Genomic DNA, 17,729 nt, shown 5'->3' with positions numbered 1-17,729 from the left:
TAAGGGAGGTGGTATGATTTTGGTTTATTATTGATTGATTGATTGATTTTGCAGGTTTTAGTTCATTATAAAATGAATTTATCATTTCAGTTCTAGCCTTAAGAGTGACCTTAGGAATATAATTGAATGGTAATATAATAAAATGGTTATTAAATATAGGACATATATACTGTGTTATTTTAACCATTTAGTCGTATCTGACGCTATAAAGTCACCAAGAGACTGAATGATTATAGCAACATACTGTACTGTGTGGTATAGATAATGGGTCTGTTACTTTAATATTAGATTTCTTTCATCTTTTTTGCCATATTCTTCTACATAGAAATCTAGTTGTAGACATGTTAAAAAATATGCCATATTTTTGGAGTATAAGACGCACCTTTTTCCCTCAAAAAAGAGGCTGAAAATCTGGGTGCATCTTATACACTGAATACAGCATTTTTTGCCTCCCGAAACTTCGCTCCCCTCAACCAAATGGCCATTTTTTGCTTAATTTTGCCCCCCTACAAGCCTCCTAAAGGCTATACATGCCCTTTTGGGGGGGCGGAAACAGGGCCCATTTTCGTGAAAAACGGGCCATTTTTGGGAGGTCTGCAGAGTGCAAAAACTTTTGTTTTTAAATTTGCCTCTTCAAAATCTTGGTGCATTTTATACTCCGAAAAATACGGTACTTAACCCATATTCAATTGATCTAAAGACCAATATTTATTCTAACTCAAGTGTTTTGGTTTTTTTTAGAATGAAACTCAAACTAATGAAAATGAAGATAAAGATTACAATTATGAGCAGAAGGAGAATTTGCCACCATGTTCTGACAATTTATTTCCCCAGCACATTGAAGAAAAGGTAAGAGGATTGCCATGGTGCTAAAAATTAAAACAACCCAGATATGGAATTCCTGTGAATGTTTAAAATGGGATTGTATGTACTGATGAAAATTGGTGAATACATGTTCTGGTTATAAGATTGTGGAAACATTTCAATCTAAAATGTATACCATGTATGATTAACAAAATGTATATATTTTATTTTACATTATTAGCATAAACCAGTGTTTCTCAATCTCATAAATCTTTACAAGTGAGATTGTGGACTTCAAGTGTGGACTTCAATCCCCAGAATTTCCCAGCCAACATGCTGGCTAAGGAATTCTGGGATTTGAAGTCCATCTTAAAATCACTGAAATTGAGAAAAAAACTGTCTTAGACTGAATAAGAGTGGGCCTTTAATATGTATTATAGTATCCAGGATACATTTTAGTAACTTTCTGTTTCCAAGCATAGATTAATAGAACGTGAGGTAATATGTAGCGTAGTGTGAGATGCCCAATTAAAAAAAAATCCTGTGCAGAACCCATACCCTTATTTCCTGAAAGCTATTGGCACATTTTTATTCCTTACATTGAGCTTTTTCTCTACATTGTTAGGAAAACTGATCTTAATCCTATCCTAGTAACCTCTTGGTTTGTTGGGAGTTGCTTCCCCAACAGAAGGTCAGCTCATTTTAAAGCAAACACCATTGATTAAAGAAGTAATTTCCCTTATTTGTTCTTTTCCTACAGCTGAATGGATGCGTTCAGTAAAAGGCCTCTTCCTGCTGATTTGAAAGAGTGAATAACTTATGATTTTTATAGGCTTTTTTGTGGCTTTCCCTTCTTTCCCCAGTTAAGCACTTGCTTGATATGCATGAGAATTTCATGCAGGAAATGTGGAAATGAGAGGTGGGGAAAGTTTTTACAGCTTTCCTAGGTATAGGAAGAATGTGCGCAAGTATATTTAATAAACCTACCAGCATGTTAATTGCATGCCAAAAGCACTGCTTCATATCACGTGAGGGCTTAAAACATGAGTGTCTTTCACTGAGAGTGCTGTTGAATGTGCTGTGAAATGCCTGGGGTCATGTGTTTCTCCAGATCAGACCCCCAGGCACAGAATGTTAGCCCAGCTTACCTGGCTTCTTGTTAATTTGCAGTTTAATTGCTCACAGTGGGGCTTTCACTGTAAATTAGAAGGAAGCTGCAGTTAAGTTTATTATGGTATATTAATTCCTTAATTAAGCACTTAAGGTGCATTTGATTTAACAGGCTGAATATTGGGGGCACGAGACACCCTATTACTCAGAATGTGGCACAACTTGTTTTATGATTGCCTTGTACTCAAGCATGATGTGCACATGTCACATACAAACATATACTCTGTGCATGTGTGTACATATTGATCAGTCCTCTGAAATTCCAGATAGAACCTCTCCTGTAGATAAAGTGCTGAGTTCTACTTTTATTAAGTGAAGATAAACTGGTGTTTCTTCCTGATACGGTACAGTGTTCTCAAATGTGGAATGAATAAGCATTGACATGCAAATTAAAAACTGTAATGCAAATAGCAAGATGTTAAAAGATAGTCAATCAGGGTTGAGGAAAAAAAATGTGGGAGATTGCAGGTAGTCCTGGACTTAGTATTCTAATGGAGCCTGCCCATTGCAGTCATAAGTCGTGATGGTTATAAAGCAGGTCACCCACATGACCAACCCAATTATACAACCTTTTCTTATGGCCATTATGAGGCATTTTTGTCAAAACCCAAAAGTATTTCAACAGAATTTCACAGTCACATGACCGCAGGATATTGCAAACAACTGTAAATGCAGGCTAGTTGATGGGCACCCAAAATAAGTCGTGATGGGGGGGGGGGGGTTGAACTTTGGAACAGAGTCTTTACATACCTTTGGAGAGAGGACTAAGTGACAAGTTACTACTTACGTAGAGAAACAAAGGTGTATAGAAAAATAGTATCACCCCAGATGCTTCTCTTGATTTCTGAAGACTGCATGTTCAAAAGATACATGGCGTGGTGGCGCAATGGTTAGAACACAGTATTGTACGCTAATTCAGCTCACTGCCAGTTGTTCGGTCCTGACCGGTTCAAAGTTGACTTGGCCTTCTATCCTTCCGAGGTCAGTAAAATGAGGACCCAGATTATTGGGGGCAATATGATGACTCTGTAAACCACTTAGAGAGTGCTATAAAGCAGGGGTCTCTAACCCCCCGGGATGGGGCCCAAAACTGGGCCATAGCATGTTCAGAACCTGGCCACGTGAGTGGCAGACAAACACATATGGAGTTCCACTTATGCGAGTAGCAGGTGCTTACACTCATGTGCAAAGCTGCATTTGGATGAGCAGCAGGCTCGTGCACCTGCTGCAGCAGCAAATGGAGCTACGCACGTCTGCCTCTCACACAGTACCACCCCCTCTCCCCTGCTGGGCCGCCAAGAACAGAAGGTTGGGAAGTGATCTCTTGTCTGGTCTTTGAAGCTAAACAGAGTTGAGCCTGGCCAGTGCTTGAAAAGGAGATTTCCTGTAATATTAAGGTTGAAAATTTTTTTCAGAAAGTTTCAGTGGCAAATCATTTCCATACTAAAAAAAAAATTAATTAAACATGGATGTAAAAATGAAGTTGAATTTTACTCAAAGAAAATAGTCTTATAGTATCTGTATTGGATCTACTTCATTTTGAAATATTCATTAGTTACATAGAATCTGATTTGATCAAACAATTTTCAACCACTTGAGCTGCAAAATCTTGATAGTAGGAGCTATACACTTAAGCATAGAAATTTGATAGACAGACGGATCTTGGAGCTGGAGGATTGGATTTGTTAGCCAAATACAAATAATTACAAATAGAATCTCAAACTATGAAGCATTTGTGCCCAGTGTGATCCAAGGCCTCAAGGATATTATTTTTCTCTAGTACTAGTGCCATTGGGGGGCGGGGGGGGGGGGGGTTAGTGAAAACTTTGGACCTTACCAAATGTAAGAGGCTTTGGCTTTGTCCTCCAAATCTTAGAAGATTTCAGGTTGTGATTTGGTGATCTTATGCAGAAGAAAAATAAACGTTACCTTAAAATACAAATTAAAACATTAAAGTTTGGATAATGTGGAAACTATCTGGGAGTGTTTTGTTTTTCACATTGCCAATTGCTAGCTTGTAGTCCTCAGAAACCTTTAGGCATGGTATAATAGTTTATGTAATCCACAATAGTAGGGACTGCTGTTTTGTGGCAATTTAAGATTTGATGTGGCAGTAATGCTGTGTTTTTGCATTTAATCACAATCTGCTTTGTGCTTTTCCCAACAACTTTGCCTGCTTTGCTGCTTTTATGCTTACCACACAAGGTAAATTCAGTTCTCTGGATAACTCCACAAGAAAAGATGGTTCATAGTCATATCTCTCCTACAGGTTTCAGTAAGAGATGGTTTGACTTCCAGTCTCTGTGAAGATGGCACTGGTGAGTTCTTAATCTCTCTTTTATCCCCAAACCTACAAAATAAGGAATTAACAGATGTGTCCTGTCTGTTAGGCTTTTAAAGATTGTTTTTATTAAAGTTTACATATACAAAGGTAAAAAGATAAATGCAAACTTAAGAAAAATATTTTTAAAAGATGAAATGTGAGGAAAAAGGAAAGAAAACAGAAATGAGAAAAGATCTATAAAAGGTGACGACTCCTCTTTCTAGACAAATATAAGCAATTTGCCTAAATTGATGCCTTCTCTAGTACTTAAATAAATAGAAACTCTTCTTCCCATATCTCATTCCTTATCAATAATCAAATTATATAAACTACTCATCCTGATCAGTAAAATTCTCTGTCGTCCTCTTCTTCTTTTGCCCTCAATCTTTCCCAGCATTAGGTTCTTCTCCAGTGAGTCCTTCCTTCTCATTAGGTGGTCAAAGTATTTGAGTTTCTTCTTTGGGATCTGGCCTTCTAAAGAGCAGTCAGAGTTGATCTCCTCTAGGACTGACTGGTTTGATCACCTTCCAGTCCAAGGAGCTCACAGGAGTCTTCTCCAGCACCATAGTTCAAAGGCCTCAATTCTTTGGCGCTCAGTCTTTCCTATGGTCCAACTTTCACAGCCATACATTGCAACTGGAAAAACCATAGCCTTGACTATACACACTTTTGTTGGCAGGGTGATGGCTCTGCTTTTTGGTATGCTGTCTAGATTTGCCATAGCTTTCCTCCCCAGGAGCAAGCATCTTTTAATTTCTTGGCTGCAGTCCCCATCTGTGGGGAGCCCAGGAAAATAAAACCTGTCACTGCCTCCATTTCTTCCCCTTCTATTTGCCAGGAATCGAGAAGGCTGAATGTCATGAGCTTCCACTAATTATTTAGTTCAGAAAAATACCTACTTTGCCTTCTGAAACCTAATTCTGGAAACATAGCCAGTCTTCTGTATAATCAGAAGTAAAACTGCCTAAATCACCCCACAACTGATTATTCTGTAGTCTGAACCCTTTAAGAATTTTGCATGCGCTTAAAACAGATTAGACTGCATTCTCCTTGCTTGCATAATGGTTGATCGTTTCTGATTTAGAAAAAATAAAACTAAATGGATTTTGCCATAGAGGTAGTCCTTAACTTCCATTTAATATTTGTTCAAAGTTAGCTTTAGCTGTTAGAATTTATTTGACTGAATCTGATCAAGAGAAGTGCAGAAATGCTTCTATGTATTACTTCCCATTGAAACATTGAACTACAAAATAATGGAATATGTTAACAGTTTCAAAATAAATAATTGATCCCAGAGGCTAAAAAGGAAATACATTTTAAGTTACTCCAATTTAGAGTATATAACCTGTTATGGAATTTGCTTAATCTTAGGAAAGGATGCGGCAGCTTTAAAGAGTTCAGTTGATATGTAGACTACAAAGCATAAAAGTGTCTCTTAATTATTTCCAATGTATTGTTTCTAGCCAATAATCCTTGAAAGACAGTTTTTCCTGCAATGTTGCTAATGGATCTATATAGTCCTTTATTAAATACCTCTTCTCTATCTGAATAATATCTTTTGTTGATTTTTAAGTTTGAATCATACCTCTATGTTACTTGTTTTTGTTTTGCTGCTTTTAAATTTCCTCTCCTCAGAAAAATACTTAGCAGTTTATTTTATGTGGAAGGAAAATATTGTTCAGTCAAACCAATAATTTACCAGTCATTTACAATCTAAGCTTTGAATTACTTAATTAGCTTCATTTATGGGCAAAACATTTATGGACCTTGCAGCTTTTAAAACACAAATGTTTTTGTGCACTGCATTTGATAAGTTAACTTTTTAATACTAGGATTTGTCTGTGGACACTTCAACACAGGCTCTTAGCACCTCTGCAGACCCATCATCTAGGTTCAGCTGTCACATTGACTAATTTCTAACTCAGCTGCAGTATATCCAGTATCGCATAGAAATATTATTTATTTTTGCTTTGCAAAAGTTGTGGGCAGTCATTTTTCCTCCTGCCAGAATTTCTTGCCTCACTGGATCCTAGGTGTCATGTAACATTCTGATCATAAGTTCTTGATATGGAATGTGGCCTAACAGCTTCAAAAGTCTCCTTTCACAGCAAGCATCTGGAGTTTTCCTTTTCCCCCCCTTCATTTGGGGTGGGGGGCCATATGATCAGACAGGTGCTCATCACTCTTCAACTGCAGCAGTGTTGATTGCTTGGCGGATTTGGTGAAACCGGGGAGTGGAAATGGGACTGTGGCAGAGCCTCGTATTCCTTAGTTTTGAGGAAAAGTACCTAATATGACTCCTTTTGTTCTAGCTGGGTGTAACTTCCAGAAAGAGATTGAAATTGCAAGACCTGTCTATGCCAAACAACAAAGTCCTAATTCTAGAGCGTCTTCTCAGTCTGACAGCTCTCCTCCCAAAGCAGTGAAGGTACAATGGGTTTTTTTTCATTAATGGGCAATGTAGGGGGAGGGGAATCAAAAATGTAAATTAGTGGTGAGAATTGTACATTATTGCCTGTGTTTCCTTTTGTAGTTAGGCTGCTTCTTGACTTCCAAATTTTATTAAGTTACCTTTTTTCACATTAGGCCATGAAAGAATATTACACTGTAGTTCTGTGAATTTGTAAAAATATATTTACTTATTCCTTCGTTAGATTCATGTCTTGCCTTTTTTTCCATTAACCCAGTTTTTCCTCTTAACAATTCTGGGAGACAGTGAGTTGAGAAAAAAAGACCAAGTGGGTGTCTCTAACACTACTCCAGCACCTTAACTGTGATTTCATGTTGACTCTCAGGACATCTCAACAAAAGCTGTTTTGAAAAATTGTACTTTTAGTATAGTGGTTTTGGTATAACATGATTTAATTTTTTTATTCAACAAACAGAATGCGTTCAAAAACAAGCAACACAAATACGTTGATATACAAATGAACAATGACGTGTACATGTATGTACACATAAATGAAAAAAGAAAACATATACAGGCCTAGAAAGATCTAGTTATTTAGAAACTCATCTCAGGATTGGCTTATCAGTATAATTCTGCTTTGGAATCCCTAAGCTTGTTACGTTTCTATATTTAACATACCTGCATGAATATATGTTTTCTAAAAATACAAAGTGCTTCAAACTTTCTTTAGCCATGAGGAAGTCCAGTTGCTGACGTATCATAAGGTCGTCTGTGACTATTGGTGACATTTGTGAAATAATGAACACAAGTGTCAATCTATGAAATAATGAAGACAAGTGTCAACCTATCTATATTTCCCTCTACATTTTAATTACAAAAGACTAAATTCTATTCTCAACTGGGTCTGTTAAAGGGGTAGAAAGAAGCTTACTGTACATGGTATGGTTTTTGAGTCATAGAAATGTTTATGGAAACCAGAACGTTTGACATTTGATTTCTGTTTATCACTAATTTGGGGGAGAAGATGTCAGCTTTTCGACTGAAATAGGAAAGTGTGCAGTATTGTTAATGATTTCATTGATATGCCCATGGAGTTTTTCCTGAACAGTTGTGTGTGAAATATGTTATACTGTAGTAGAGGGGTGTCAAATTTAAGGCCTGGGGGCTGGATTCGGTCCATGGGGTGCTTAGATCTGGCCTGTGGGGCTGTCCTGGAAACAGTGACTGACTCGCCTGTGATGCCTCTGCCAGTGAAAACGGAGCTCGGGAGGGTGGCCCCCCTCAGCTCTATTTTCGCTGGGAGAGGGTTCCAGGAGGCTGTCGCAGCCAAAAATGGAGCTCAGGAGCCCATTTTCTCTGGCAGAGCGCTCAGGTCACCACAAGTGCCCCCAACACAAGTGACGTTGATCTGGCCACGCCCACCCCAGCCCCTCAAGGTCAAACACAACCCTGATGTGGCCCTCAATGAAATCGAGTTTGACACCCCTGCTGTAGTATATACGCTGTTACCCTTTGTTTTAGCTCTTTTTTCCATAAAGCAATTCCATAAAGGAATTTCTTAGTGGCTGAGCCTACTTTAATAGCTTTATAATAAAATATTATTCACTGGAGGAACTACTTAGTATACTTTCCAACAAGTCCATATACGTTTATAAATAGTCGTTTGTCTTTTTCAGCTTCTGTTTCCTGCTCCTGGTTTCTAATCTCTATTCCTGTCTTCTGCTTCCTTTTTAACGTGAGCTCATCTCTCAGCTTTCCTGCGTCCTCTCCTCTTTTTATTAACTGGACTTCATGGTTCTACTGTAGTTGCTCTTCATAACATGCTTGAAAAGGAATATACTTCTGCACACCCCAAAAGTTCCTCCCATGTAAGTTGGAAAGGGGAATACACATTGCTGCAACTGATGTCATTTATTGCAAGTGCCCTGTTCCCAGAGCAAGCTGGAAAAAGTGGGAGTTTTAATATTCAAATTTATTTCCTGGATTCTTGAGAAGAATCTATCATCCACACTATTAGGGGAATTCCATGACACTATAGCTTCCTTGATCATTATAATAAAAATGTTTCATTGTGCGCAACATTTCAGAAAACTTTTTCTATGGAACAGAAAACCAGCTTTGTACTTTTTTTGACACCCATTTCCAAAATCTGTGGGTAGCTAATCCATGTATAAAGCAACGTCAGGCATTTAAACCAACTGAAATCTTAACATGCTTTAGGTACAATATTATTAATTGTCAACGTTGCTTGAGTGGTTTACCTAGCAGCACATCTCTTTCTGCCCAACTGTGTCCTCTCTGTTTAATTTGTGCCACCCAGTCAGTTTTCACTTTTATTTAGACAACACATTTTTATAGCAATTATAAGGTACAGGAAGAGTTTTGATACATTAGAATACGTTCATCATTTCTGCCTGTTGAAGCACTAATTCCAGAAGAATCTATACTATAAGAATCAATTGTTTGACAATTGATTTTGAAGGCAGAGTATGTGATAAAAAGTTCACCTAATTGCTCAGGTGAATTCACTGAACTTACAACCAGTCATAAAAAGGAAGCAGAGCTTTGATCGCACTACAAGTAGCCATCAACTTACGACCATTTATTTAATGACCGTTCGAAGTTACGGTGTTGCTGAAAAAGTCACTTACAACTTCTTGCACTTATGACTGTTGCCCTGGGGGTGACAATAAAAATTCTAGCACTTGGCAACCAACATTTACAACAGTTGCACTGTCCTGGGGTCATGTGGTCATCATTTGCAAGCTTCCCAGCCAGCTTCTGACAAACAAGAGTAAATGGGAGAAGCTGCTTTGCTCAACAATTGCATGATTCACGTAACAATCACAGTGATTTACTTAACAGTCGTGACCAAAAAATGCCATAAAATTGCATGACTTACTTAACAACTGCCTTGCTTAGTAATGAAAATTTTGATCCCAGTTGTGGTTGTAAGTTGGAGGCTACCTGTGTTATGGCTGCCATCGTGACTTTTTGACCGTAGCCTGTAGATACCCTTGAGCTTCCCTAACTCCTTGCGCTCCTTCAACTTTGTGTATGCTTTCTCATGCATTTTCTGCTTGGGAGAAGGCAGAGCCCCCAGGCTTGTGCACTGGAGAAGAGGAACAATCCTACATGCTTCAACCATAAGCCAGCTCTGAGTGGTGCTGATTGACTAGTTCTAGCATACTTTTATGGGACACGGTGGCTCAGTGGCTAAGACGCTGAGCTTGTTGATCAGAAAGGTCAGCAGTTCAAATCCCTAGTGCTGGGTAGCGGAGTACGCTCCCATTACTCATCCCAGCTTCTGCCAACCTAGCAGTTCGAAAGCAGGTAAAAATGTCAGTAGAAAAATAGGAACCACCTTTGGTGTGAAGGTAACAGCGCTCCATGCGCGTTCGGTGTTTAGTCATGCCAGCTACATGACCATGGAGACGTCTTCGGACAGTGCTGGCTCTTTGGCTTTGAAATGGAGATGAGCACCGCCCCTTAGAGTCTGGAACGACTAGCACATATTTGCAAGGGGAACCTTTACCTTTAGCATGCTTTAGCAGAGCTGTTCTGGACATTAATTTTCCACCTTAAAAAAGATGAAGCATGAGTGGCATTTTAAACAAAGTAGCCTTGATAGGGGTCAGGATGATGGTGTTTTTCATAGTAAAACTGATCATTTTAAGTATTTGGTTAGAGCCTTTAAAACTGTCTTCATTGTTTTAGACCAGGGGTGTCAAACTGGTAGTCCGTGGACTGGATGCGTCACACAATGCCCACCCCAGCTCCGTGAAGGGAAAAAAAGTCACATGTCGGCAATATGATGCCGCGGGTTTGAGACCCGTGTTTTAGACTTTTGAGTGCCTTTGTTGCTTTTTGCTCTTGGTCTCCCTCTTCAATTACCTCTCTTTTGAATCTCTTGTCCCTCTAGAGATGCTGAAGAAGATGATACAATTGTAACTTTAAATCGGCAGAAATCTAGAATTTTGTCCATTCCCTCTGGTGGTTTGATAAATTCTGGAGCCCGTTAAAAATAGCAATAAAATATAGTCTGCTAAATTATTTTGGGATTTTGCAAACGTTTTCAAGAATGCTAACCCCTCTAAGGTGACATGATCTAGGACTAAATACACATAGGAGAGAATGTTCTTTTTAAATTAAACAATTTAATCTGTATTAAAGTTTAGGGGAAGATTCTGTAGAGGCTGACTTCAGGACTCTTGAATGAAAAATATCAAAAGATTGTTCATATTTACACCATTCATCCACTTTTCTTTCAACAGAAATTTCAGGTACCTGCAAAGGAAACATGTATTGCTTGCAAGAAGACTGTATATCCAATGGAGCGTCTCTTTGCCAATCAGCAAGTCTACCACATTAGCTGTTTCCGCTGTTCTTACTGCAATAGCAAACTCACGTAAGCCTCAAACAAAATAATAGTTTACTATATACATTTAATGTTCTAATGTGCTTTAAGGTAGGTAATGAGTTTAGTATAGTAGAGCTACACCAAAATGTGAACTGAGTAGTCTTTGGATGGTCGCAAGAAGTTCAAGGGCTATAATAATTTGGGGGCAGTTATACATGCTCACAAGGAAGTAGTCATCTATATATAAAAAAATGGCTGTGTGTGCGTATGTTCCAGCATAACTCTGGAATGCCTCAAGCAATTTCAACCAAACTTGGTACACAGATGACTTACTTTCTGGAAAAAAATACTGTGGAGGTAAGACATCCCTAAAACTCCTCGGTGTGTGTGTGTTCTGTTAAGATACAGCCTGTTGTGCCTTAAAATGACTTCTACTGTACTGCCGTAAATTGGCTTCCACTGTGCACACAGTGGAGTTGCCATGCAAACAGCTTCACAGTACTCCACAAGGGGGCTCCCTCTGGTAAGGGGGAAAATCCAAGATTAGAAATTATGTTTGGTCCGGACATTTTCCCCCTATAAATAAATACCCGGGCAATGCTACGTTATCGGCTAGTAGATATAAAGCTTACTGTGGGGTTTCTAACTAATTTTAAAATTAAAATCCATAAATTCATCTAAGCTTAAAAAAATTAACAGCATTAGAAATAGAAAAGGCCATTAATCTATTTTTTTTTTCAAAAATAAGATCAGGTAACTATCATGACTAATGGAGACTGCTGGGATTACCATTGCTAAGCAACGTAGTCTCCTGACATTGCGATTGTATTCCTTAACAGTGGAAATTCTGATCTCAATTGCCACCATTAAGCAAGGACTACCTATATTTCAAATCCATTTGTTAAGATATTTAAAATGTAATAGCTGGAGCAGTGAAGGATTGACAATGAGTAAGAACACACAGTTATAGCTAATTGGTTAAACATGTCCTATTCAAATTTAAAAATAATAAAGTGAGATTTGTCCTGAAATGAATTGTTGTACAGTGTTCATTATGATAGTTTCCATCTGCAAATTGGGACAACAGTTCGTTCTCTATCTATCTATCTATCTATCTATCTATCTATCTATCTATCTATCTATCTATCTATCTATCTATCTATCTATCATCATCTATCATCTATCTATCTATCTATCTATCTATCTATCTATCTATCTATCTATCTATCTATCTATCTATCTATCTATCTATCTATCTATCTATCTATATCCCTTTGTAATACAACAGCAGGTGTTCTTTTAATAATCACAATTTCTTTTAAGTCATGAGTATTTTTTTTTAAATCTGAGAAAGTTTTCCCTTTTAAAATTGCTGTATAAGGAAAGTTATTCTAAACAGAACTACTGTAATTAGATTGGTATAATTTTTAACAGTAGGTGCTTGCAATTGCCCAATCTCATATGTTAGCTTAGGTTGTCTTATGGAGTCAGTGATAAAACATCTGGTGTTGTTGTTTTTTTGTTTGTTTTTTTGAAGGCATGGTAAGCTTCTTCAATTTTGTGAGTTACTAATGGGCATTTTTATTGTGTTTTCCTTATACAGACTTGGAACATATGCCTCTCTTCAAGGACATGTTTACTGCAAGCCTCACTTTAACCAGCTCTTTAAATCCAAAGGTAATTATGATGAAGGTTTTGGACATAAGCCTCACAAAGAACTATGGGCAAGCAAAACTGAGGCTGATGACTGTATTGGGAATGCCACGGAAGCCCCTCATAGTCCAGGAGTAGAAGATGCCCCAATTGCCAAAGTTGGGGTTTTAGCTGCCAGCATGGAAGCAAAAGCTGCTGGAATGCTTGAGAAGGAGGAAAAAACTACAGAGACAAAAAAGCTGAAGATTTCCTGGCCACCTCCTCCTGAACAAGGCAGTCAAGGGAATGTCTTGGAAGAAGGCATTCGAGTATTCAAACCAAAGTGGCCTCCAGAGGATGAGGTTCAGAAACCAGATCCCCAGGAAGAAGTAGACCAAGATCTTAAGAAGCTACGCAGAACATCCTCATTAAAAGAAAGGTGTCGACCATTCACGGTAGCTGCCTCATTTAGAACAGTATCTGTGAGGAACCATCGAACGGAAAACTCATCTCCTCCCAAGCATGAATCAAGTACATCACAGCAAAGTGATGAGCTTGTGAAGGAGATGGCAGTCCAGAACAAACCAAAGGAAGAAAGCAATACAATTGAGTATGTCGGTACCCCAAACACTGCCGAGAAGGATAGAGAACTAGATCAGCAAAATGAAGAAGCACAAAATGAAGCGTTCCTATATAAGAATGGGCAGAATAATGCTGAGCCTGAGGAGGAGGAAGAGGAGGAGGAGAAGGAAGAAGGTGCAGGACAGCCAGCATTTCTTGAGAAAGAACCAATGATCTGCATCTCTCCAGAATATTCATCCTTGATTCTCTCAAGTGAAAAAGAATTCTCCACTAGTCCAAATTATAGATCCAAAGATGCAGGGCTTTTTGAAGGAGAAGACCAAGATGGTTTAAGTGTGGAAGAACAGATCAAGAGGAACAGATACTATGATGAAGATTATGATGAAGAATAGATTTTATTCTCTCTCTCTTTTTTTCCCCTTTAAATAGAGGACTTACTGAAAGGTGCAGGGCCTTAAGTTGGAGTTTAATGTTTTGTTCTTTCCTAAAGCAGGCGTCTTTACGAAAGTGACTTTGTGTTGCAAATTAGTGTGAAAATCACATAACTCTTCAGATCTGTTTTATAGGAATATATTTTGGAGCATGCAAGAATGTTACCAGTTTTGTGAGAAAGCGTAAATGCTTAAAATCGTGGAGATAGCTGCTGCCTCAGTTGAGCGAAAACCTGTTTCACATTCCATTCTGTAACTTAGTCACTTAAAAGGCATTGCATTCTCTTCTGCTTACCACAATTTCCGGCATTTAATAGTTGAGCGAAAGAGATAGGGCTTTGATATACTTAATTATGATATCATCACTACTAACAATACTACTACAGAGCTTCCAGATCAGTTTCCAAGGGATGGGGACTAGTTTAAAAGAGACTGCACTTTAATGTATATATAAAAACAGAGTAATACTTTTTTAAAATGGTGGTAACACTGTTTTCAAGAGAGGTATTGTTCAGTACCTACAGTATGATATGCAGTCTGCAATTTGATAGAAGAGGAAGGCTGATTTTGCTTGATCAAGATTAGGAGAGCATCTGTCCACTTCGCCTTTTATTTTATTTTATTTTATTTTGTGAATCAATTGGCTTTCTCCAAGCTGGGCTTAGGAGCATCTTTGTTCCCAAGAATCAGCTAAAGGATGGCAAAGTTTCTGCTCTCAGTTGTCCCGAATAACATTTTCCTCTTGAAAACATGATTCTCTCTTTTGACAAGCAATCAGAGTTCTCCATGAACCAAACTGCCAGATTTGACTCAGTATGAAAAAAGTTGCAAGAAAAAGAATCTAGTGGTAAACTTTTTTTTCTTTTGAGACTGATAGCCTTATGCATTTAGAGCTTTTCAACTTGGCTGCATGTGTTATATAAAACATAGTGTTTTGAATTGGTTTAAATGCTTTATTGCAATAATTTTAATAGGGTTATGCAGCACTTTGGATTCAATTCCAAAATGGAACCTGAAAGTCTGTGGAGCATAAAACAGTACCTTCAGGAAGCTTTTAAAGCATCCTTGTCTTTTTCCAGATCAGATGGCAACTGCAGAGAGCTGATGAGCAATCCTGGGAAAAGATGTTGCTGCTTTAAAAAGTTGCAAACCAATGCTTAGTTCACACATTTCCGTGTTCTGAAGCACCTTTTGGGAACTGGCTGTAATGCATTGTATAAACCCTTACTTTTAATCTGTATTATTTGTTCAGTTAAATTCTATCTATTATTTTACAATTGTGAAATATCTTGCTTTTCATACCCATATTATATAATTTGAAACATTTTTACTTAAATAAATGCTCTGCCATTTTTTTTTGTGGGAAGCTTTTAATCCAGACTCTTTTTTATAGAATCCTATTTTTCACCAGGAGGTGGCACTATTTAGCTTGTTGTATGGTAACTATTTTCTTACACTTTTATTCAAAATAGGTCTTGAACTAGCCCCTATGGCCGTGACGGCGGACCTATGGCACGCAGTGCCCTCTTTGTGGGCATGCGTGCAGTCTCCAGCTGCTCTTCTGGTTTCTGGCACCGTCCAGCTGGCTCTTGCAGGTGCTGGAACGCTGTAAAATGGCCTGAAAACAGCCAAAACCCAGACCGTTTTGGGGGGCTTTTCCAGGTTGTTTTTTGGGCCAGAAACTGGCCTGAAAACAGCCCAAAAACCAGCCTGAAAACAGCCCAAAAACGCCCTGAAAATGGCCCAGAAAACAGGCATGCATGCACTGGCCAGCTGGTCTTTAGATTTCTGATACTCCAACGCGTGCACATGCACCCACAGACATGCATGTTCCAGTTTGGGCACTCGATCCCAAAAAGGTTTGCCATCACTGCCCTATGGGAATGTTAGTAGATATCTAGTAATTTAATTCTTTTTTTTACAGTATAAAGGGTTTAGCTTCCATCATGCATGACAAATAGAAAACAAAGAAACATCAGTTTTAAGCACACTTGAAAGCTCACAATACACTTGGCTAAAAGTGTGCAAGTTTAGCCAATTACAATGCATTTTATGAACTCCTTAAAGCAGGGGTGAAATTCAGCAGGTTCTGACAGGTTCTGGAGAAGCAGTAGAGGAAATTGTAAGTAGTTCAGAGAACTGGCAAATACAACCTCTGGGTGGTATAACCCAGAGTGGGCTGGGAATGGAGATTAACCATTTGTCTGAAGCAGTGGTGGGTTTCAAAATGTTTTAGAACCTCTTCTGTAGGTGTGGCCTGCTTTGTGGGAGTGGCTTGCCAGCCATGTGACCGGGTGGGAGTGGCTTGCCAGCCATGTGACTGGGTGGGCGTAGCCAACTTGTAAAATGTGGTGAAACTCACTTAACAACGCTCTTGCTTAGCAACCAAAATGTTGGCTCAGAAACTGGCATTTGAAGCACGCAAGTCTTAAAGCTGTCAAGTTACAAGACCCTTGCACCCCTAACCCTTTAGAAAAAACAACCAGGTGTATTAAAACTTGACAGCTTTAAGACTTGTGGACTTCAACTCCCAGAATTCCTCCTCCAGTCATGTTGGCTCAGGAACTCTGGCATTGAAGTGTGCAAGTCTTAAAGCTGTCAAGTTACAAGACCCTTGCACCCTTAACCCTTTAGAAAAAAAAACCCCAGGGGTGTTCAAACTTGACAGCTTTTAAGACTTGTGGCCTTCAACTCCCAGAATTCCTCCTCTCGCTCTTCATCTTGATGATGTACGGACGGGTGGGGGGAGGGAGCTGGAACCGGTTCTAAACGGCCCTGTAGGTTTGTGGAACCTCTTCTATAGAAGAGATTAGAACTGGCAGGAACCCACCCCGGTCTGAAGTGATGTAGTGTTTCCTACCTAGGCAGGGGGTTGGATTAGAAGACCTCCAAGGTCGCTTCCAACTCTTCTATTCTATTCTATTTTGCAATATCCTTCCCCCAGGAGTGGGGAGGGAATGGAGATTTTGCAGAATCCTTCCCCTGCCATGCCCACCAAGCCATGCCCACAAAACTGGTAGTAAAAAAAATTTAATTTCACCACTGCCTTGAAGGTTTTTGATGATACGTGTAACTAGAAAAGAAATGTAAGTAGAGGTTTGGGAACTACAATACCAGTAAATACCTCAGCTCTGACATTTCATATGGAATTAATACCATCATAGACACACTTGCTTACCCTTATCTAGTCCTTGGCTTAAGCTAAAAAGCTGTGATTTGGCTTCTTTGTTATTATTCCTGCTGTGTACAGTACAGTAGATACAGAGAACCTATTGGGTCAGAAGTCATATTCTTATAGAGGATTTCTTCCTAGTCCTGCCAAATTACTCTGGGAATGCAACATAAATTCTTAAGCCTTTGTCACACCACTCTAAAAATATCCTGAAAAAGCTATTTAGCATTTGTAAGTCTCTTTCAGAATGTGTCAAGTATTTGACCTCCAGAATCCTTCAGACAGGTGGTAATGCATTTTTTAGCGTAATGGAGGGCACCATCTCCACGCAAGACTTTTGGCATCTCTGCATAAGAGTTTTGCACCAGGCAAAGATTGGTTGTAAACCTCTACAGTTTTCTGAAGGTACATCAGGGGTAAAATTACTACCTGTTTGGACCGGTTCGCCCGAACCGATAGTAAAAATGCTACCCGTTCGGTCGAACTGGACAGACCGTTTTCTCCGACGATCAGCTTTGATGCACAATTTATATTAGCTAGAAAGCCGGATTTAATCTAATCGCGTGACACAGCAGTTTCCACCCCCCCTCTGCTTGCTTACCTTTGCAGGTGCGCTCTGCACATGCGCGGAAGGTGCTGCGCATGTGCAGAGGTGGCACGTGCGAGCACGCACACAAGTGGCTACCGAACTGGTAGCAAAGGTAAGTAGATTTCACCTCTGAGGTACATGGCTTCTGGTTCTGCACTGTTCACTTGAAACCAGAGTGAAATCTGGCTTTCATTTTCTAACATGGCAGAGCTTAGTGCTGGTCCATTTTTCAAATTGACAAGAGTGCTAATGGAGT

General features: G+C 39.1%; 1 protein-coding gene across 6 annotated transcripts in view; it reads left to right on the top strand.

Moving 5' to 3' along the window:
- The window catches only part of LIMA1 (LIM domain and actin binding 1), a 79,529-nt gene extending 64,451 nt beyond the window's left edge, over positions 1-15,078 (top strand). For all 6 annotated transcript variants that reach the window (XM_081934673.1, XM_081934676.1, XM_081934675.1 and 3 more), the window contains 5 exons: positions 742-849; positions 4,244-4,292; positions 6,610-6,725; positions 10,982-11,115; positions 12,671-15,078. In XM_081934673.1, coding sequence (XP_081790799.1) covers positions 742-849; positions 4,244-4,292; positions 6,610-6,725; positions 10,982-11,115; positions 12,671-13,673 — 1,410 coding nt within the window. In that variant the 3' untranslated portion in view covers positions 13,674-15,078. The remainder of the gene's footprint in view (positions 1-741; positions 850-4,243; positions 4,293-6,609; positions 6,726-10,981; positions 11,116-12,670) is intronic.
- Positions 15,079-17,729: the final 2,651 nt, after the last annotated feature.

This window comes from Natrix helvetica, assembly GCF_964273705.1.
Source record: "Natrix helvetica genome assembly, chromosome: 1".
In the NCBI taxonomy this organism is placed as follows: domain Eukaryota; kingdom Metazoa; phylum Chordata; class Lepidosauria; order Squamata; family Natricidae; genus Natrix; species Natrix helvetica.
Note: the sequence above shows the minus strand (reverse complement) of the source record. Positions and strands in the feature narration are given on the sequence as shown.